Source organism: Urocitellus parryii, chromosome 12 (genome assembly GCF_045843805.1).
Source record: "Urocitellus parryii isolate mUroPar1 chromosome 12, mUroPar1.hap1, whole genome shotgun sequence".
NCBI classification, from domain to species: Eukaryota; Metazoa; Chordata; class Mammalia; order Rodentia; family Sciuridae; genus Urocitellus; species Urocitellus parryii.
In genome coordinates, this window is record NC_135542.1 from 56,860,768 (window position 1) to 56,883,624 (window position 22,857).

General features: G+C 36.6%; 1 protein-coding gene across 5 annotated transcripts in view; it reads left to right on the forward strand.

Annotated features, from left to right (window-relative positions):
- The window catches only part of Ltbp1 (latent transforming growth factor beta binding protein 1), a 389,989-nt gene that overhangs the window by 262,472 nt on the left and 104,660 nt on the right, over positions 1 to 22,857 (forward strand). For 3 of the 5 annotated variants that reach the window (XM_026395397.2, XM_077791690.1, XM_026395474.2), the window contains 6 exons: positions 3,729 to 3,896; positions 6,821 to 7,048; positions 9,312 to 9,334; positions 12,289 to 12,388; positions 12,889 to 12,987; positions 21,576 to 21,701. In XM_026395397.2, the coding sequence (XP_026251182.2) occupies positions 3,729 to 3,896; positions 6,821 to 7,048; positions 9,312 to 9,334; positions 12,289 to 12,388; positions 12,889 to 12,987; positions 21,576 to 21,701 (744 nt within the window). The remainder of the gene's footprint in view (positions 1 to 3,728; positions 3,897 to 6,820; positions 7,049 to 9,311; positions 9,335 to 12,288; positions 12,389 to 12,888; positions 12,988 to 21,575; positions 21,702 to 22,857) is intronic. The other 2 variants (XM_026395561.2, XM_026395638.2) reach the window with 1 other exon arrangement.

Here is a 22,857-nt window from a genome sequence, read left to right on the forward strand (position 1 = left end):
GCAGCACTGGAAGTCACAAGACGAAGGAAAGAGTCCTCTAAACACCATTCATGTTTATGTGTATGATTTTATTTTTAATTTTCCTAGCCTCTTTATGAGATGTACTGTCATTGAAAGATGGAGGCCAGGTGGATTTAAGAAATTCCTCAAAATCACACGGCCAATAAATGACAGTTGAGATTTAAAACCAGAATTTTGCCTCCAATTTTAGATCAGAGGCTGGCAAAGTATAGCCCATGGGCCAAATCTGCTTGCTGTGTTTGTAAATGAAGTTTTAGTGATCATGATCACGGCTATCTATGTTTCTTTGCCTCAGACTACTTTTGTGCCCCAGTTGAGAAGTTGAAACAGAGACCATATTGCCCACAGAGCCCCAAACATTTACCATCTGTCCCTTTTCAGAAAAAGCTTATTGACCCATAATACTGTTCAGTGGCACTTTGCATGACCACGGGAATGTTCTCTCTCTGCTGATAAAGGAGCCACTAGCTATGTGTGGCCAATATGACTGAGGAATTGAATATTTGGTTTTATTTAATTTAAATTTCATCCAAGTAGCAACGCGTGGCTAGTTCCTAATGTGTTGCACTGCGTAGATCCAGGCTATTTTTTAAATAAAGTGGATGGGTAAATTACGACTACTTTTCCTGCTTTCCCCTTAAAGTGTGCCTACCTTCCTGGCTTGGTGTTGTTTCTTTTTTTTTTTTTTTTTTTTTTTTTTGCCCGTGATGACCTTCTCCCAAGCACTCAGGTGGGGAGCCTATTTCATCTCCTTTTGTTTTCAAGGAAGCCATTCAACCTTTATAATTTGTCTTTCTGCCTTTCCTTTCTTTCACCCTCCTCTGTGGCTAGCTCGGCATAGGCCCCTGACTTCTCTGATCTGGAAGTTAGACATCTCTTTGCAGATAGTTTGCTCCTACTTAATAATAGTAACAACAAAACCCTGACAATAGTAGTCTTATTACACACTTAATAATGCCTGGCACTGAGATAAACAGTTTATGTGATTATTACATGTAAAATTTACAAGATCTTTATGAGATTTGTACTAATATCCTTCCTATTTTAGAACTGAAAGGAATGAGGCACAGAGAGTTGAGGCTTCTTTCCAAAAGTTACACAGCCTATAAGTTATGCACCCGAGATGTGAAACTGGAACTATCTGATACCGCAGACTGGGCCTTTAATCAGGAAGAGGGAACTGGTCTGATTTGATGGTACTACATCATTTATTTAAGGAGAGCTGCTATTTAGTGTTACATGAAACATTGAAGAATGCATGCATGGCCTAACCTTACAATGGCTCTAGACTGTCTTTGATTTTGATTCTCCAAGGCTTTATTTTTAGTAACCCATTTCCCAAAAAGGGTTCCCTGTGGTTCTTACTCCTGGGAAGGCCACTTCTCAGATTCAACAGAACAGCTTTACCTGCTCCCCACACATGCACTCCTGCTCATTCTTATAGAAACTTTAAGATTTAAAGGGAAGAAAGTGTAATGTGGAATTTCATCCAAGAATTAAATGAACATGTTTAGATGGGAGTGACAGCAGACTTGTGGGGATGCCTAGTCTCTATGTCCTTGCTATCTCTGAAGTCCTTTCTAGTTTTCAACTTCTTATAAGTACCAGATTGATTTGTATCTGCCTAGTGATATTTATCATTCACATTTTAGTACATCAAAGTAGCATGTCTTTGAGAGTATTATGAGAGTTATTGTACAGCCCTGGAATTAGGACTATCTTTAACTATTAGCTCCTTCCTTCTTTCCTTTCTTCCTTCCTTTCTTCCTTCCTTCCTTCCTTCCTTCCTTCCTTCCTTCCTTCCTTCCTTCCTTTCTTTCTTTCTTTCTTTCTTTCTTTCTATTTTTTTTTTTTTGACTGAAGCTAGGTCCTCATTCATACTGGGCACCTATGTACACGGAGAATGAGTCTTTTAATATACCAGTGAGGAACCCAAATAATAGAGCTACAGCATTTTACCTTTTGGCTCTGTTTTGTAATTGAATTGCCACCAGCATTCAGTGCTGGGCTTAGAATCAGAGCTATATATGTGTTTGTTACCATTTTGAAGAATTGTCTCTAGCCAAGAGCAAAGAATTTGTCTTCCTGACACATGTGGTATTTCTAGTAGGTTTTATATCTCTGAAATGTTTTTCCATTTAGTGTATCTAAATCTTTTCATCCTGACTTTAGCAAAACATCCTGCAAAAAATACAATCCAACCAAGTGCTATTTTAGTGTACCTTCATATAAGAACATACACATACCCTTTCTATTACTAGTCTGTCCTGCTCTGCTCCAGACCCATTCCCACCTATTCTTTAGAAATCTTTTGGCAGCTCTGACTCTTTAGGATAATATAAAATCGTAAGACTCAGTAGAAATGTATACCATATTTTACATAATATATGTGGTAGGCTAATGAATTATCCTTTAAACCAGCCTTCCAATCTGAGGTCACAGACACTCAGACACTATGAACACCATCTTGCATTTTCTGGGCAGTAGTCATTCCTGGATTTATGTGTTATGTTGACTAGAATGTGACAGTGCTGTAGGTGGTTAATAAAATAAATGGGATTGCTATGCAAGTTATTTGAAATGATAAAAGAATAATAAATAATTTAGGTGTTAAGGTAGAGTTAGTTTAAAAATGTATGTGTAAAATAGGCTGTTGTGAGATGACCTGATGCGGCTTCTTTGGAAATATCATATGTAAGTTATGGTCAATTTGGGAGAAAATTTTGGAACAAAATCCTTTGTGAGCTGTCTAAGAACTATGTGCATGTTCTAAAGATTAAATAACCTACAGCCACACACAAACACACACACACAAACACACACACACACACACACACACACACATGCACGCACGCAAATACACACTATGTAAGTGCTGCTCAATTATTACAGGGATTTATTATCTTAATAACTATGCTCTTAAGTTTTCCTTTACTTTTGGTCTGTGACTTTTTGATTTTTTATAACTTACTTGTACAGAATCCATAAAGTGAGTAGGAGAGGAAAAGACCCAGATTTCTCCACGTTCCCATGTTTTTAGGAGCTTATGGCAGAGCTAGCCTTCCTAGACATATAGTGTGAGGTTTTGTTTTGTTTTGTTTTGCAATGCTGAGGGTTGAAGCCAGGACCTCAGACAGGCTATACAAGTGTTTTACTACTGAGATACACCCCCATCCCACGTGACAGTTTTGAAGCTTCAGGAAAGTCTCTTCCTCCAACCCCCACTTCACCTATAACATCTACCTTTAACTTTTCTTCATGTTGGTGAACTTCTGCCACTGAGCATTGATCAAGTTGGGTGCAAATGTACTCAAGAGGATGGAGACGTCTGGTTTTATTTTCTGTATTTGAAATTATTTATTTTAAATATGAGTGGCTGATATATATTTTGTGTCTACTGTGAACCAAGGCTTCTGTTGAAATTGTTTATTTTCACATATGAATATATACTGATTTAATGCTTGCTAAAAGGAAAAATGTCCAGACAGGGATAGGGACCGTCACTGTTACAATATTTGGTGCTCTAACTCTAAAATTCATTTGGTAAATAAATTCCTAATCAAGGAAGGTGAAACCATAAAGCTAGATGGATTGATCAAAAGTATTGATTCTGAAGTTTCCAATCCATACTTGAATGTCCATTTTTCTTTTGCTTGAAAAGTCAGTTTGGTTTTCATGCATGACATCAGACTTTGTCTCTGCTTCAGCGGATCCCCCTGTGATCTCAGAAGAGAAGGGGCCCTGTTACCGGCTTGTCAGTTCCGGAAGGCAGTGTATGCACCCTCTGTCTGTTCACCTCACCAAGCAGCTCTGCTGTTGTAGTGTGGGCAAGGCCTGGGGCCCACACTGTGAGAAATGTCCCCTTCCAGGCACAGGTAAGACATGCCTACTGAGCACTCATGAGCATTCCCAGCCACATGAGTAGCAGGATGACTTTGGTGCCTTGGGTCATTTTTGACTTCTGACTTCAAATTTAGTCTTAAATAGTACAATATGTTTTTATGATTTTTGTAGAATCCATAGACATACAAGGTTGAATCAGTGGGGAAAAAATATGTGCAAAGTGATCTTACCATTTTTCTGGGTGTCACTAAACTTCTTTTTGAATATTAAGAAAAGTCATAACATTTTATCTTCAGCTTCAAGGACTTTTAAGTCTGATATTTAAGTATAAAGACCAGGAAGTTCCATAGGGACATGTGCTGTCCTAAGCATTGGCCATTCATCATTTTTATCTAAACCTTGAGCAGATTGACTTAGTCCATTATTTATTGAACACTGTACTTAATTTCTTTAATTGAAAATGGAGGGAATTGTATTTATGTCTGAATTCATGATTGAATTTACGCTATAAAGATTAATAACTCCAGAGCAGATCTTGCAAAACCCCTATGAACTATTAGGAAGTTGATACTTTATCCTTTAATTCAGTACATTATTTCCCAGTGTCCTGAGAGGCTAAATTTCTCTAAGTACTTCTTCTTACCAAGGGATCAGCAGCTTCTCAAGTGGGATGAAGTAGAGTGAAATGGAAGAGAAAAACAGAACCCACAAACATTGGGCGTGATGTGATCAAGGAAATAATTTCTGTTTCACTGGCTCAGGGTGGACATGAAACTAGTCCATGGAATTGCTTAGTTGACAGGATGCTTCCCACCTAGGGAGGTGCATTAAATCTCACAGGGCCATGTTATATCTTTAAGCCATAACTTAAATGATAACATACAGAGTTTAGTTATAAATGTATCATGACCCACTTTGTTGGTGGTCAGAATCAGGAAGAACACTTAAGGTGAAACATAATACAATGTGATGGTTAATTGGTAGACTAGATAATTTTAGACACCTCTGATAGGTTCCCTCCCATGCCATAACTCATTATTAAAAAATGGCGATGGAGCTGGGAGTGGTGGGACACACCTGTAATCCCAGTGGCTCCAGAGGCTGAGGCAGGAGGATCACAAATTCAAAGCCAGCGTCAGCAACTTAGTAAGGCCCTAAGCAACTTAGTGAGACCCTGTTTCTAAATAAAAAATAATAATAAAAAAAAAGGGCTGGGGGCATGGCTCAGTGGTTAAGCACTCCTGGGTTCAATCCCTGGTTCAAAAAAAAAAAAAAAAAAAGACAAGTAAAAAATCATTATAACAGACACATTTCAATTAAGTTCAGTCTGAGAGTTTTGCAATCCTAATATGAAGAATGTAACTCAGGCCCCCCCTCATTGTATAATAATTGATTTAGATTTTAAAAATAATACTAGTTTTTTTTGTACTTAATTAATTTTTGATTATATGATTTTCATAAAATATTTAGTTCATGAATAATTCAAAATTTGGTAGAAAAACATGTTTTCTTCTGGAAACATCTATTTTCAAGTAAGAATTCTGATTCCTAGTTCAACATAAGAACAAGGCTCTACCGTTTAGCATGTGATCCTTGGAAAAACAATATTTTAACATGCTTTAAAGGAGTATTTTAGAGTTTCCTTTTTATTGAGAACTAATTTTAGATCCAGAACATTCAATAGAAGATGTCTTGTTCAGTGAAAGTGAGAAATGACTTCTTTTACTTTCAATTTTAAAAGTAGAAAAAAAAAAGGACCATAAGCTCCTCGGTGTCTGCATTTTGGTAATTTGTCTCCAACACCAACAGCAAAGGGATTAGGTGGATTTTTCCTCCCAGGCCACACACTACCCGCCAGCCACCCTCCTCTTTCCCCCTCACTATTCCTGGGGATTATTATGCAGTGGAGGTTAGCAAATCACACTTGTCGAGTTCATTTTTTTTTCCTTTTTTCTTTTTTTTTTTAAAGAATACAGACCACTTTTTCTCTGGCAAGGATAGTGATTCCAGGGCACAGAATATTCCCCTTGTCCTCTGGGTAATTAAAGTGACTGGTCCTGGCCAGGCTTTGCCCTGTCTTCGGCCCTTTGCTGGAAAATGACTGCAGGCTGAATGGGCGTTGCCTTTCTGCCTTGACCTCTGTCTGCCATCTGTTCAGTGAGTCTCACTTCCTGGGAGAAACACTTTCTCTTTCAGACCTTCGTAACCAGCACCCCATACCAGGGGACATCCTCCATGTGGGCTGTGTCCTGTGCTTTCTTCAGCTGGGAATAAACCATGAGGAATGTTCCTCTGAGTCATGCTATTTCTTTTCTCAGTTTCTTTTTCTTCTTTACTTTCCCCTCCTCTTTCTTTTTTTCTTTCTCCTCTCTTTCTCTTCTTGCTCATTCTCTAACTTGAGAGATGTCACCAAGCTCTTTGTTAATAACTAATGAAAAATTATATCAAAGCAGAAGGAAAAGAAGGAAGTGTGATTCTTGTGGATTTAATGCATGTTCACAAATGAAATTATGTAACATATGCAATGTCTTCTATACATAAAATGTCTCCTAATATATTATATATTTAAAGTGTAACATGACATACAAAAATGGTATGCGTAATATCTCCTAGTTGGTTGTTTCTTTATTTATATATTATATAATATGAAATACATACTATATATATATATATATATTATTCCTAAATGTCCTGATTGCATAGGATGAGAAATTAACAGGTGAATATATTGAAGAAAAGAAATGTTATATGTTAAAGAAAAGGTTGGATTTTTTTTTCTGTGACTATGCAAGTTTATCAGAAATTAAAGCAATTTGCTTACGTTTTACATCTGTTTTTAAAGTCTTAAATGTACCTATTTTAGTGATGATTAAGAGATATTCATCATGATATTTTCCTCTGTATAAGTTTGCACTGTTAGATTTTTAAAAGGAATATTTTCCCATCCCAAATCTAGCTGCTTTTAAGGAAATCTGTCCTGGTGGAATGGGTTATACGGTTTCTGGCGTTCATAGACGCAGGCCAATCCATCACCATGTAGGTAAAGGACCTGTATTTGTCAAGCCAAAGAACACTCAACCTGTTGCTAAAAGTACTCATCCTCCACCTCTCCCAGCCAAGGAAGAGCCAGTGGAGGCCCTGACCTTCTCCCGGGAACACGGGCCAGGAGTGGCGGAGCCAGAAGGTGAGAGTGGAACAGGATTGTGGACTCTAGTCATCTGTCTGTGTTCTATACTTTGGTTTCCCTATTTATACCCCTCTAGCACAGGGTCTCTCAGCCTCAGCACTATTGACATGTTAACTTGGATGATTCTTGGATGAGCGGGGAGGCTGCTCTGTGTATTATAGGACGTTTAGCAGCATACGTGACCTCTAAATGCTAGGGAAACGCCCCACTTTATTGTTATCAAAACCAAAAAAAAAGATGTCTAAACATTGCAGATGTCTCTGAGTGAGGGATGTAAAGTTATACCTGATTAAGAATCACTGCTCTGGAATAATATGTACAGAGCTGGTAATAATATTCCATGTTACAAAATTGACCAAGTTCTGCTGTTATATTGTGAGCATGAACAAGAATGTAACAAGCCCCACTATTACTTCTAATTCTAATACACCAATAAAATACATATAAATATGAAAATAAACGATATTCCATGATAATTTCAGACATTTTGGGTGCTACTTTTGCTTGATTCTTTCTGGAGAGGCATTTCGATCCTTGAGGGAACAGTCCTGATTCATTTCTGTGTCTAGAAAGCCATTTACTAAATCATTGTTTAAAAAGTGGAATCCACAGACTTAAAATTGTTAATGCATCAGCTGAACTTCCACTAAAGAGTATAATGGGCAGTCAGGGATAAAGGGGGCAAAATGCCAAAGGGTAGGAGATGTCTAGGGACAGATCTGGGAGATCACCTAGTAGAGTCCTCTCATCCGCCTTCTGAGAACCTGAGACCTAGAGAGGAATACAACAGCCACATGTCACACAAAGAGTATGTAATGGTACCCATGATCAAGAGTGTATTTCTCCAAGGAAATCATTAAGGCCTTATATTTGAGAGAGTCTAGAGGCAGTTGATCTTGACAGTCTCTCACACTGAGGAAGAGGGATTATCTTGATTATGTCTTTATATAAACCAGCATTTCCAAGATTTTGAATATTTTGATTACCACAAAAATTTTTCATTCCAGAGAGAAGGAATACTAATATTAGCTCTGTATGAAATATATATATCTACTCTTAAAAAAAAGGTCCTATTGACTTTTCACTGCAGAGGCTTAGGACAGAATTTAGGGTGCCCACACTGTATCTTGAGAGGATATATGCTGTCCAGGTTGGTGAAGAGTGGGGGACTTGGTGCAGCCTCCTTCCTGGGAGGCAGGATTTTTCTGGGCTCTGGGCATTGGTGCATTCTGGTCTATTAATTCCATTCTTTTCACTCCATGAACTTCTTCCTTGGTTAGGCAGAGCAAATAGGGCCTCACCTGAAATTGCCTCTGTACACTTGGCATGGCCTAGTGCTTGCAGTGGGGTTTGCTCTGATTCTGCCTCCAGACTTTCTTGACCCTGGGTTTGGGAGAATAGAAAGTTAGTTGACTTTTCCAACCCTAAGATACCCCAGCAGTGATTTGAATATATTGGGTATCCTTTTTGTTCTAAGGAATTAATGCACCTTCCCAACATAATCATCAGCTGATGATTATGGAGACACTAACACAAGAGAAAAATCTTAGTGTATGTGAGCCCGAGGCTTAGGATCTAATACTGAAGATAGATTCGTGCAAAGCAAGTCTTTCAAAGTACAAAGGCACAAGAACATTCATGATTGTGTAGTATATAATTTGCTCAATATATTGATGCTAATCTCCAATTCAGCTCTTATTACTTGAGTTCTCCCCCATAATTTATTTTGCATGTGTTCCTCAAAGTGCTTTGGGAGTTCATTAAAGAATAGACTACATCAAGATTGTAGCATCCATTTTTATGCCTCTTATTGAAAAAGTGACATTTCTTTTTTAACATTGACACCAGAAAGCATTTCGAATGTTATATATGAGATTAAGGATAAGTGTTTGACCCGTTAATGAACATGTTTGTTTTCTAAGACATGGGAAGTTTTACAAAATTAAGATTGGCATAAAATAATGTACCAAAAGTATTGCCTAGTTTAACTTTTCAGTTTATTTACCTTAATTTTGAACGATAGATTCTGAAAGGCTTTTTCTCATTTTCTCTCTCAATTCCTGGAGTTGAATGAAATACCATAGAAAGTTCTCTCTTGGTCCTGTGTAAAATTCTTTAAAATGGCAGATGACTGTAATTCTTTGTTTTATTTAGTTTGATTCTTAATCTTTTTTGCAGAGATACTGGAATTTATTGCTTTTTAAACATTGAAATAAAATGAATGAATTATTCTAATGCCCTTTTTCTTTTTTGATTTTAGTGGCAACTGCACCCCCTGAGAAGGTAATTTATTCATTGTTTGCAAGTCTTCTCCTTTTTTTTTCTTTGAAATTTTTCTTTTGTAATATATGTGGGTTTTTAAAGTTGAAAGCACAATAAGATGTACTTTATGCATCATTTAGTTTAAGAAATTAAAGCATCCATTTATTCAAGAAATATTTACTGAGTATCTGAAATGACTGACACTGTCTTTAGAAAATAAAGAGAACAAATCAGACAAAACTCCCTATTCTCATGGCACTTAAAGTGAGAAGAAAATGGTGGGAACTGATGGGAATCAGGGACATAAAAAGAATTCAAAGAGTTGATGGATTACCTGGCCCACCCAGGGAAAGAAAGGCCCTGACATGTTCATGTAACTGTGTGTTCTTACAGTGTATGTAAAATAAGTCAGGTATTTGCTAATTCAACTAAAATTTAACATGCATGTTTGAGTTGAATTAGAATAGAACCTTGAAAGCTGCAATAAATATTGGAACATTGTTTCTTAGAAATATTACAGAAATGTTTATTGATCTGGTTTGGGGGCATAAAATGACACTATAAATTGTGAGGCTAGATTTGCTAGATTGAAGTCTTATTTATGTAATATTGTACTTTCTTTAGATTTTGCCTTGTCTCTTTATTAATAACATGAAAATTAGGTAACTATTGAATGTTTATACATTTAAGCATTCATTCAGTTGATAAGAGTGCATCAAGTATTAGAATTTAGATGGAGTGATACATAATCTATTATAAATAGTTTTTAAAATTGCTATCTTACAAATATGGAGTAAAGTAACATTAATGCTATCATGTATGTGCTAAAAGAATCCAGAAAAAGGAAATTATGATTTTGATAGCACTCAAGGAAGAAGTTATGGTATATTGAGCCTGAAAGAAATACAATAGATATGCATATTAGACATGCACATTTGCAGCTCCTAGCTAGTATCTCTAAAGATTAGTGGTGTACAGTAATTTGCAATGTTGGTGATTTTGAATTTAGTTCTAGCTGATATATGAGAAGAGCCATTTAGCTTAGATGCAGGCCTGTCAACTTTCTGAGCCTCATCTTAACTCAGCTTTGTTCTTCTGTTTGTGATTGAGTTTATGGTAACTGTTGTATTCTTTTAAGTACATTTTATTTCCAGAGGAGGTAGTGGGGGAAATGCAGTCATATCTCTGTGGTCTTGGTACTCTACAAAGGTTTCAAGATGTTGAAGATGGATAAAGAGAAAGGAGCATGGTCCGGGGTGGGAAATCTATATGTGGTAAAGGTGTGGAAGAATGATGTCAAGGGTTGTGAATGACTTGGTTAGAGAGAGAATCTGAGACTGCTTTTGGAAGGCTTGGAATACCAGCTACAGTTGCAATCAGCAGGGAAATACACAGCTCCTCACCTGGACCCTCCTTGTCAGGTGGAGAAGTGACATTGGTCAGGAAGGCTGCTGCCTCATGTTGTTAGGTGAAATCGTGTCTGTAAACTGCCAGGAGTGGGATGCCTCTTGATCATGATCTGCTCTTTGTTGACCTTGGCCACAAGTTGCAGGGAACAGGGTGTAATGGAGACTGATTGAATTAATCTCTGATAGGTACTAGGAAGCCAGTCCAAAGTTCTTAAGGAAAGAGGAATGTGTGGGAAAGTGTAATAAGTGCTCAGTGGTTCTGGAAGATGAATCATGACAGGCTTAACCTAATTAGGGAGAGAAAGAGCCTGAGAGGTCAATTAGATGATTACAGTAAACTGAACTTGTGAGAGTAAATCCAGACTGGGATGATGGGGTCCACAGATATGGAAAAGAGTGAGCAACCATAAGGAGTCATGTAAATGAGCAGGAGTTGGAATGAAGACTGGAAGAGAGAGGACTAAAAAGTGACTTCAAATCTAGATGGGATGGATAGATGACTAGTGTTGACAGAAACAATGACGTTGGAGTGGCAGCCCGGATGATTTTGTGTGTGCAGGGGAGTGGGTTTGAAAAATCTGTGGAACACTGAGATGAAGTTACCCTTCAAGCACTTGTGTTTACAAAACTGAGTCTTCTGATGAAACATTCAATCAGGCTGTCTATTTTAGAAACAGAAAAGAGGTGATAATTGAAGCCAGGAGAGAGGATAAGAGGCAAACAGAAGCTGGGAAAGTGAGCTTTCTGAGACATGGCAGTAGTTAAAGCCAGAGGGGGGATATATAGGGTAACAGTGAGGAAGTAACTTGATGAGTACTTTTGATGAAGTGTTGTTATGAGCTCCCTGGCCCCACACTGGGTGGGCCAAGGCACGGATCCTAACTAGGCTTAATTGTTCAGTTGGCATGAGCCCTACGGAGCTGTAACTGGGAGCTGAGCTATGGTGATTGATTGTTTCTTTGCCTGAGGTCCAGGGGACAAGAACTGGTAACAGGATATGTTTGGAAGTCTCAAGTCTTCCTCCAAGACCGCAGCTCCCGTGGCTGTGGCTGCCTATCACTATTCAGGGAGATGGCGTTGTCAGGTTATTAGCTGTTGGTTAATGGGGGCCATGATGACTGACTGGTTTAAAATATGGTAGCTTAGCATGTGTTCTTTGTTATGACTCCACTGCTGTATCCACTGTGTAATCTGCAAAGGGTGGCCGGCCATCTTAGTGGGCAGAGCCACAGGTGAATGAGACCAAGGTTTAGGCCTCACTTGAGGTACCCTGTTGGAGATCAAATATGGCCACTTGGGCCAAGGCCATTGCTTTAAAGGTCTGACTGAGCCCCAAGGACGTGACTGAGAGTGTGTATGTAGATCAGCACTTCTTGTAAAACTCAAGAGCTAATGGCACATTTTTTTTTTAATGCCACACAATTATACAGATTTTATACAGATCTATGGTGTTTCTTTGCTTTCCTAAAGACATTATTAATTAAACAAAAATGGTCCTATGTGTGAAACTGAAAGTAATTCCCACATTCAATTTTCCTCTCTCCTCCTACTAATACAACTACCCAGGAAATATCTTCATTGGATCAAGAGAAAACCAAACTTGAGCCTGGTCAACCCCAGCTCTCCCCAGGCATTTCAACTATTCATCTGCATCCACAGTTTCCAGGTAACTTATGTTGATCTGTGCTGTTTCTAAGAGTATTCAGAATAAAAGCAGAAGTTGGGAATTTTTGTGTGTCTTTGATTTTGCTTAAGAATCACTGGAGTTCATAATTGAGTTTAAATGTAAAAAATGCATGTTAAAGCATTTTGTTCATATGCTTACATAATGTTAACATAAACAAAGTACTGTAAATAGAAAAGATGAACTTTTACTCTTTTTATTATAAGGAGTAGTATTTATTATTCAAAAATTATTATTATTATTGAAAGTCATTATTTGATGATTGGTCATTGTTCTTTATGTCTCAATTGCTCTCAGATATTCTTGCTAAATATTGAAACCAGAGCTGTGAATTAATACCATGAGCTCTCAGGATCTATGACAGTTCTTGATATCTAGGAGCTATTGTGATATATTATTAGACTAAACTGTGCTTGCATTTTGAAATGGGATCTCCATGCACAGGCTTTAATTTCTTTTTTATCCTCTACTTCCTCATGCAGTGGTAATTGAGAAAACATCGCCTCCTGTGCCTGTAGAAGTAGCTCCTGAGGCTTCTACATCAAGTGCGAGCCAAGTGATTGCACCTACTCAAGTAACAGGTCAGTACTGTGTTTGCCATGTTACATATCCTGTGGAGACATGTGTTTTAATCTATTTAAAACAGTATATCAAATTATAAGCTTGCTCATGGTACAGTTAGTCATAAAAGCGAATATTTGGAAATAATATGATTTATTAAAAAGTATGGATAAATAAATTACAGTATGGTATATACAATAGAATATGACATAATTATTAATGTTTTAAATGAATATTTAATATGAAGAAATGCTTATGGCATAATGTTTATTAATAAATATAGAACATGATCTAATGATTCTAATTTATTTTTTAAATGTCTATAAAAAGAGAAAAAGAGACAGAAAGGAAATGTATCAAAGTGTTCAACTATTACCACTCAGTGGCATCATGAATAATATTTATGTTCTTCATTATATTTTTATGTATTTCCTAAATTCTTTATAATAAACATTTTAATTGTTAGGTTTAAAATGAAAAAAATGCATTGTTTCTGAAACAAATTCAAAAATTTAAATAGTAACATCCTTAATGTATATTGAGCTCTTACAGTTTGGCCAGGCACAGTGGTGCTTACCTGTAATCCCCGCGACTCAGGAAGCTGAGTCAGTAGAATTGCAAGTTCAATGATAATCTAGGCAACTTAGTGAGACCCTGAGTTCAATCCCCCAAAATGGGAAAAAATGTTGAAATGAGCTCTCATAAATCAACAAGAAAAATTACTAATGAGAAATGGGGAAAATAATGTAGTCAGAAAGGTCATAGAAAAATAAATAATACCAACAAACATATAATAGGAAATTTTATGTAATAGAAAAGATGAGCTTTTACTCTTTTTGTTATGAGGAGTAGTATTTATTATTCAAGAATTATTATTATTATTGAAAGTCATTATTCGATGATCGGTAAATACATGTAAATTTAAATAGGATAATACTTTTTGTTCTTATCAAATTAGTGGCTGTGGCTGCCTTCCACTGTTCAGAGAGCTGGAGTTGTTATTAGCTCTGCAGTTAAAGGAGGCCATGATGACTGACCCAACAGAACTCTTTTTATTAGGGTGAAATTGAGACTTTTACCCATTGGTGAAGGGTTTGCCAGAAAAACATAACCCAAAGGATATATTGAGAGACATAAAGAAAGAGCTTTATTATGAGAGATCAGTTCATAAGATTCTCATACCTGAGGAGTCCCACAATCTGTTATCTGCTGGTTGGGGGCCTAGGAAAGCTAGGGATGTGGTTCTAGTCCAAACCTGGGGGCCTGAGAACCAAGGGAGCCAGAAGCATAGGTCCCAAATGGAATTGGAAGGTCTGAGAACCAGGAATACTGGCTTCCAAGGACAGGAGAGATGATGTTCTTCTACACCTTTTTGTTCTATTTGGGCCCAGCCCTCAGTGGGTAGAAGAGGTCCAGCTGTATTGTCTACCAATTTCTCCTGAAAATCCTCATGCACAAACACCTGTAAAAAGTGTTTTACTGGCCATCTGTACATCCATTAGCCAGTCAAGTTGACTTATGAAATTAGCCATCACATTGTAAGTAAACTTGATTCAGCTTTTTAGAAAACGGACCAGCAATATGTATGAAGAACTGTGTAAGCATTCAGAACTTTTGACTCAGTAATCCTATTTTAAGATATCTTATATAGGGAATAAAAATGTCCCCAAAGACTGTGATGTTTTATGTAAATTGTTATTTATCACAACATGATATATAACAGAAAAAAATAGAAATAAGCTAAATACTCAACTATAGGGAAATAAATAATCATGTTTTATCTATATATTGAAAAAAATATTATTCCACATTATACCACTACCAAATATAGTATTTTTGAAGAATTTTTACTGCAGTGTAGAAGGGTAAATTTAAGATGAAGGATATAGCAAATGAAAAATATAGAGTATTATACCAATTATATTTTTAAAAGACTTATATACCTTAAGGAAAGCTGGGAGAAACTGCATCAGATATTAGTAATGATTATTTCTTGTAGTGAGACCTAAGAGGTTTACAGGTTGATTTCTTTTTATATATTTTTTTGTTTCCTACTTTTTGTAAATTGAACACAATTTCAGAGTTAGAAAAGAATGTCACTATGTTATTCAGTTAGAGAGGAGAAATAAATTTAAGAGACATTGTTCAACATAGTGTAGTTAATAATAATATATTATTTTCTTGAAAAATGCTAAGAGAGCAGATTTAAATGTTATCACAAAATAATAACTATGTGGTGTAATGCTCATGTCAGTTAGTTAGATTTAATCATCTATCTATCTATATTTGTCTTCTCAAAACATCATGTTATATGCAATAAATACATAAAATTTAAATGTCAATTCATATAAAAACATAAATTTAAAAAGATTGCCAAGCAGCATCATAATTCTAACTACACTCATGATACCATTGCAGGACAAGATTGGTAGTGTGTAGCCAGAATAACTAATAGAAGAGTGCATTCTCCTTAAAATATTCCGTCCTCAGAAACACATGCAGCATATGTTACATTTCAAATGTTATGTGTTTAACTTTAAACCATTTTCTCAAACATGTGAATGTACCTGTATTAGTGACAGCAGGCTAAAAATTGCTTATAAAAAGCACCTCTGAGCTGAAGTGAAAGGCCAGGTGATTAAGAAGAGTGGAGGCACCCGGTGGTCTCCTCAGTGCATTTCCAACTAGTCCTAGTGATAGAATCAAGGCACATCTGCTGCAGAGCCCTCAATTGCATGGCAATCACTCTTTGGTTTTACTATTAATACTGAGGGGAATGCTACAGAAATGTTAGCAATTTTGAGTATTTTGGGCGTCATCCAATGAAACGATAGTGATTTTAACAAAAGGTATGACTAAAGTGATCTATTTTGAGGTCATATATGAGTGTAGTCACTTTATTAAACACATGTATACTACTGTTCTTTGCAAGGTGTCCCAGTTGGTAATATACTATCTTGGTTAGCAAGGATCTCTTAATTATTTACCTTAATGGTAAAAATATATATATTTTAAAAAATGAAGTGTGACAGTATAATTCACTAGTTTTTTTCTAAATAAATACTATATTTCCATTTTCCAATTTGAAGATGAATTTAGTTGTGAATGGGTATGGCTAACTTCAATTGACATACTTCTTGCAAAATAACTTTGCAGAGGCTAATTAAGTTTGGCTAGATGAAGGCAGTTTCATCTTTTAAAGGCAGCTGTGTGAGAAATAACAAATAGAAGTTGCTCGACTTCAACTGAACTGTGGAACTGATTGAAAAACATGAAAGCAGCCCTGCCGTATGAAGTTGTCAGAAGACTGTGTAATTGGAGTCTGGCAGAGAAACAGGGCTAACATCTGCTGTCACATGTTTGAAGCACAAATATTTATTTCCAAGAAACAAATGATGCTGAATTTTTTTCTCATGTAGTAGTTGTAAGTACTTGCACTACCTATAGTAAAAAAAATCTTAGTGAAAGAATCAATGAGGAGAAATTATACAGTCCAAAAAGAAAAGGTTGCAACTTTAAAGCTACGTTGTGAGCAGTGATATGCATTAACAAAAGATTATTGTTTGTAGCAAATGTAATTTAAATCAAAATGTAGATGGTCCCATTGGTTGGATATGGGGACCAAACATAGATCTTAGGAGCAAACTGACCAATGCTTTCAGGAACATTATATAATTTTTTTAAAATCAAAAATACTGAGGCAGTAAATTATTGTTACTGTTACTTTCTCCCATATCTGAAGAAAGAGATAAAATTAATTAAAGTCTAAAATAAATATGATCAGCTCTATATTTTATAGTGATGATATCTTTATGGTGGTGAGATTGGAAGTAGGGTTTATAGTTTTTTTAGCCAAACACACTTTGACATGTAATAATTATAAAGTGAGCTGCATATTTGCAGGAAATAAGTGTGATATTTTCCACTCTTAACAGCTGACTTGGTGGCTTGCAACACTATGGGTGTACTGTTTCCAAATAAATTATACGTTTCAGCATATAAATTCTTGATTTAGCATAGGGTCTTAATAGCTAAAGGATAGGTTGGAAAAAATCAAACCTTTATTTCTCTGGCAAATATTTACAAAGTGGAAACATCTGTTTCAGTTGTTGTGGGACAATTTATGCTCATTGTGGGGCAGTTAGAAAGCCAGGGCATTTTTGTAAACCTTGTCATGAGTTCACATTTGATGCCTTGCTCAGACTCTTCCCGAACTTTCCCCGTGGCCCTTGCAGACCAACCAGAAATTATTCTTTGTCTCCTTCACTGCCTTACCGAAACCTCTGTAATTATGATGGCCCACGTATTTTTAAAGCTATTTGCTCATCCAGTTTTTCCAGAACTCACAATTGACCCCTTTAAAAATGTTTGTCCCTGAAGCATATTCCGAATGTCATTACAGTCTCAAGAAACTATGTATGCTGATGGAAAATGAACTCTTAAAAAAAAAAAATGTAGAATCATCTCGCTTTAGTGTTTCCAGACGCCATTTTTAAGGCACTGATTCATTTGCTCATTCATTCATTCAAGTCATCAGATGATGGATGACCTGGAGGTCAGCACACTCATTTTCACATTTTGCCAAAAGCTTTCTTTTTCATTTAATTTTAGAAAATAAAGATATACTGCTAAATCCACCATTGGCCTTGTTGCTGGGGTGAATAGAGCATTTGGTTTTTCCATTGGCTTTTGGTCATGGTTCTTTTTCCAAATTCTAAGTGGACTGCAGCCAAAGAAGCAGAGTGAGGTCCTTGGACTGGTGAAGGTGAAGTTTTTTTAGGGGCACATATCAAAAGAAAGGGTAGAGCTACCCATGAACCGGAAGGCATATGGATGTTATGAAGCACACCTGAAACAGTCCAGTGGGGACACTTGCTTGACGGCCTCTCTGGGAAGCCAACCGTGCGGAAGAAGAAAAGCCATTCTTAGTAGCCAGCGTAGTGCTGGGGCTGTGCTGTCTGTGGGAGGCTCTGCCTCTGTGGTTTCCAGGGCTTTTGTTGACAGTTTGCTCTAAGTGTCTGTTTCTCCACAAATTGGCCCATTCTGTGAGGATAGGTTCACATGCCGATATGTGAGCGACCTCCTGCAAAAATAAAAAGCAGGGTGTCTTTGTCCTAAAAAATAGAAAAAGCAGAAAATTCATCCTGTTCTTCAGGACAGCACCCCCCAGGACTTGTTTTTCTGTGTGCTGTCGATGTGCTTGAGAATGACAACCTAACAGGGGAGTGGGGAAAGCTCAGCAACAGATGAGGAGACATGCTTTAGAAATTTAAAATATGGGTAACAGTGTGGGTATGCTGCCAACTAACTCTTGGATGCCCAGTGAGTAGAAAGCAGACTGAATGTCTTGGGGGCACTGTCCTGACCTGGACAGGTGAGCTTCTGCCTGGCATGTGGCTGAAAGGGATCTCTGAGGTCAAAATGTTGAACATTAAAGTAGTTGATCACTTGTTTCAAAAGGACACAATCAATATAGAAGTCAAATATGTTTATAAATGACCTTTCTCTCCCTGGATGTGTCTCTTAGTACCCCCTAGTGGCATCAGCTTAGCATTTTCATGTATATGTTCATGCCCTGCCAGCAAGGATCACCATTTTCAAACTGTCTCTCTCTCTATTGAACTATGAGAAGATCAATTAAAATCCCTCAACATTCTTTACCAACATAATTTCAATCTCATAGCTTCCATTTAAGGTATTGAAGTGGAAGGAAAGGCCACTTTTATTCATTTCATTTCCTACAACAAAAGTTTTATGATATATAATATGTAATTTAAGAAATGATAAAAATATATTGGTAAATTGTTTTGGGATTACAATTAATTACACTTGAATTAAGCATCCATATTTTTGAAGACTTTTGTCCATATATGTTAAAAACTCCATTCTAACGCTATGCCTGAAAAATGAGAAATAAATATTTGGTAATAGAGAAGAAATTGGTGTATGTGGGAGTGGGGCAGTAACTATGGATCAGACCTTTCATATAAACTCTGGATTTATAGCCTTTTAATTTTTGGCCTGGATCCTTGCCCCTCATACCTTAATTCGTCATTTAAAGATTTTACTTTCCTTTTGCAAACATGACCAACATGTCTTTTCTGTTTTTAGAAAATGGCAGAAAAGAATACAAAAGAAGGTTGATAATGACAAAGAAAACTAAGAAATCTAAATATGAATCATTTTCATAGGAGACATCTACAATAATATATAGAGATGTTTACAGCTGTATTTTTCAAACTTTTCAACTAAAAAATCATATAGAAAAGAGAATTCTTACCTGAGTGTCTTAGAGTATCACCTGGTGAGGACTACTTTTACCTTCAGGTTTTTGTGGCACATAAAAACTGGAACTCTTGAGGGAAGACCTTTCTGATTATAAAAGTACTAATACATGCTTGTTGTAGAAAACTTTTTAAGATACAGAAAAAATATAAATAAGAAAATAACAATCCAATAAACTTTGATATATTTTCTTCTTTTTTTTCTGAGTGTATCATAATTTGAAATCATGCTATATTGAGTTTTTTACCTAAGTATATATTTTTTCAACAAATAAGCATTTTCCCTTCCTGTTAATGATTGTATAACCTGTGTTTATAGTTATCAAAATTCATTGTGTTGTTATTGCCAGTTACTTAAATTGAAGTGTTCGTGTTAATCACTCCATGTCTTTATCCTTCTGAATCATTTTAGTTTTTCTAGAGTTGGGTAATTTACTAACTATAAGTAAGTATTTTTCTAATAGTTAATTAGCATAAATGAACTCATAAAAGATATGTAGATTGCAGGTCATGGTTTTTTGCATACCCTCCTCATACATACAGATGATGATGTTTTAAGTTTTGCAGTTCCCATGCTCCCCTTTCACAGGACTTGCTTTGAAATCTTAAAGTTATAGCACTGTGAATACTTTATGAAAAATGAAGACTGTGGTTGAGGTTTTGGAGAGCAACTTCAACCCCAGTGTAGTTCATTTACATGGTGAAGCTTTTGGTAAAGCATGATTTTCACATGCTTAGAAAATGGCAGAAAAGTGCATAGTGGGTCTTAGTCACAGTAACCCACTTGTATTTCTTCTTGTTCAAGCCATGGTCCCTCTTACAAAACTGTGCCATCGATTTGTTACACTCAGAGGCCTGAATCTACTTCTCCTTGGGGGTTCCTTGGTCTCATCCGTGCCAGCATCTCTTTTAAGCCTTGTTTGCTATATGATAAGACTGAGATAATTATAGCCCAAGGTAGTATTGGTATAAATGCACTGTTTCTTTGTTACATATTCTTAGATAACTTCAATACAAATAACAGTGATAATGATAACTTTTATGAATACACTTAATGTGCCAGGCATTAGGCTACATATATTTAGGTTTTCTCTTCTCAGTCTAATACTTAGGAGTTGGAACTCTGACTAGTTCCATTTTACACTTGTAGAAAAGTAAGGCTTAGGATGGTTAAATAACTCACCCTGGACTAGAGAGCTTTAAAGGGTGACAGAATTTGTACCTGTGCTGACTTCAAGTGAATGCTTCCATTTACCAGTTGTACTGCCTCCTCTGTCATTGTACCTTCCATCAGAGGTCATTGAAAATAGAAAATATTAGGGAGTAATCCATCTCAGAAGGCCACTTTTGAGTCCTGTGTCCTTTTGGTAATTAAGCTCATATAGATGGACTGCTGTGAACCTGTCTCCACCATAGCACGTATCTAAGTGGAGTGAGGACTTGAACAGGCTGCATGGAAGAAACAGGTCTCACATAGCCATCAGTAAGAGAGTAAGGGAGGAATTTAACAGAGAAGATTTGGAAGATGATACTTTACTAGTATAAATAAAATGTGCTCACACTGAAACTGGGAAATTGAGAGTAAGATATACTTGGAAGTTTTGCTTTCATTAGGAGGGAGAACTCTTTCTTCGGAATTAATGAGAAACTTCTTTGGAGGAGTTTGGATCTAGTTGTTGGAACTGAAATTTGACCTGCTAATGAATGGAAAATTACCATGTATTTCTTATCAGAAGAAATAACACAATGATTCAAACTCTGTCATCTATGATGAAACAGAGTGAATAGAAATGCATGCATAGGCCATGTTGGAAGTTGTTTTTCTTTTTTTTTGAGGGGGGTGGTACCAGGGATTGAACTCAGGGGCACTAAACCACTAAACGACATCCCCAGCCCTATTTTGTTTTTTATTTAGAGACAGGGTCTCACTGAGTTGCTTAGTGCCTTGCTGTTGCTGAGGCCAGCTTTGAACTCATGATTGTCCTGCCTCAGTCTCCCAAGCCTCTGGGATTACAAGCATGCATCACAGCGCCTGGCTTGGAAGTTGTTTTGTTAAAAATAGATTTCCTTATAACTTCCAAAAGGCCTCTTTCTGAGTTTCTACCCACTGCAGTTGTTGTTAGTAACTGTTGATGATCTTGACTAATCAATATAGTGATCACATGAACTTTTATTTGATTTCAGAGGTTGGTTTTGTCTTCTAAGTACAGGATTATGTCAACATTATTTAGCTAGTCAAGAAACACAAAGTAATGATTTGTAAGTAGCAGTGAAATATTTATTTCTGTGTTTCTTTTTTCACCCTGTGTTCTTTTCTTTTAAAGAAATTAATGAATGTACTGTGAACCCTGATATCTGTGGAGCAGGACACTGCATTAACTTACCGGTGCGGTACACCTGTATCTGCTACGAGGGCTACAGGTTCAGTGAGCAACAGAGGAAGTGTGTTGGTAAGAGGCATTTAGGACAGACAGTTATTAATTAAATAGAAGATATTTGTTACATGTAAAACATTTTTCTTAAACAAGTCGATTTAAACATGTCAAGAAAATGTTACTGTGTTTAATTTTTAAAAGATGTTTATACTTTCTCTAAGAGAGCTCAGAAAAAGGATCTGCCATACTCCTGGGATTCTCTTCTTTATTCAGTGGTACCTACCTTGTCAAATTTGATATATTTACCTAAATGTGGAGTAATTTATGAAAGTTTTTCAAATAAAGTAGATAAGAATTCCAGAAAGAGCTACCTAAAGAGCTACCTTGCTTTTTTAGCAAAAGCAAGTTAATATTAATGTCTGCTATAATAAAGAACTCAAGTTAATGTTAATGTCTGCTATTATAAAGAATTCATTTAAGTACACAAAATATGATTTCTAAATTGGGTTTCTAAATGGAAGACCTGTCTGTGCCCTGGCAGGAAGCTATTAGTGAATTTGTAAGTAAGAGATTTCATATACGTTGCTTTGGAATAAGAGGTATCTCAGAGAGAGGTTTAATAGAGTTAAATCAATCATTTTAATGCGTTTACTATAAACTTAATTTCCTTTTTCAAAAAAGGAAGATTTAGCACTAAGTTACAAGGTGTTGTCAAAGTAAACAAAGCAACAAAGGCAGATGTGTGAATTTTGTGCATTATGTAGGGCAGGGAGGAGGGGGGGAAGAAGAGCTAACTACCCTGCTCTATTACAGGTTTCCCCTTCATTTGCATACATTGTTTTCCCCTTTAGAACCCAAAATATGAAGTAGAAGAGGCAGTAGAGATGTCCTAATCCAGCTCCCGGCCTGTACACAGTGGAAGAGTCTCTGACTCTCTTGCTGACGGCACATTCCAGTGCTTGATGACCCCAGTTATCCACAGAATGCTGTGTTGACCTGAAATCTGTCTGCAACATCAATGTTGTGGTTTTTAGTTTTAACCTTTGAGGCAATACGCAATAAGCTGCTTCCTCTTCCCACTCACCATCCTTCAAGGATCTTGGCAAGACAGATCCTGTCTCTTTTTACTTGTTCTCCTCAGTTGTAAAGGTTTGTGTCCCCAGGGAATGGCATGCTGATCTTTTACAGAGCAGGGAGACTGAATTCTTCCTACACAGCACTAATCTTTTTC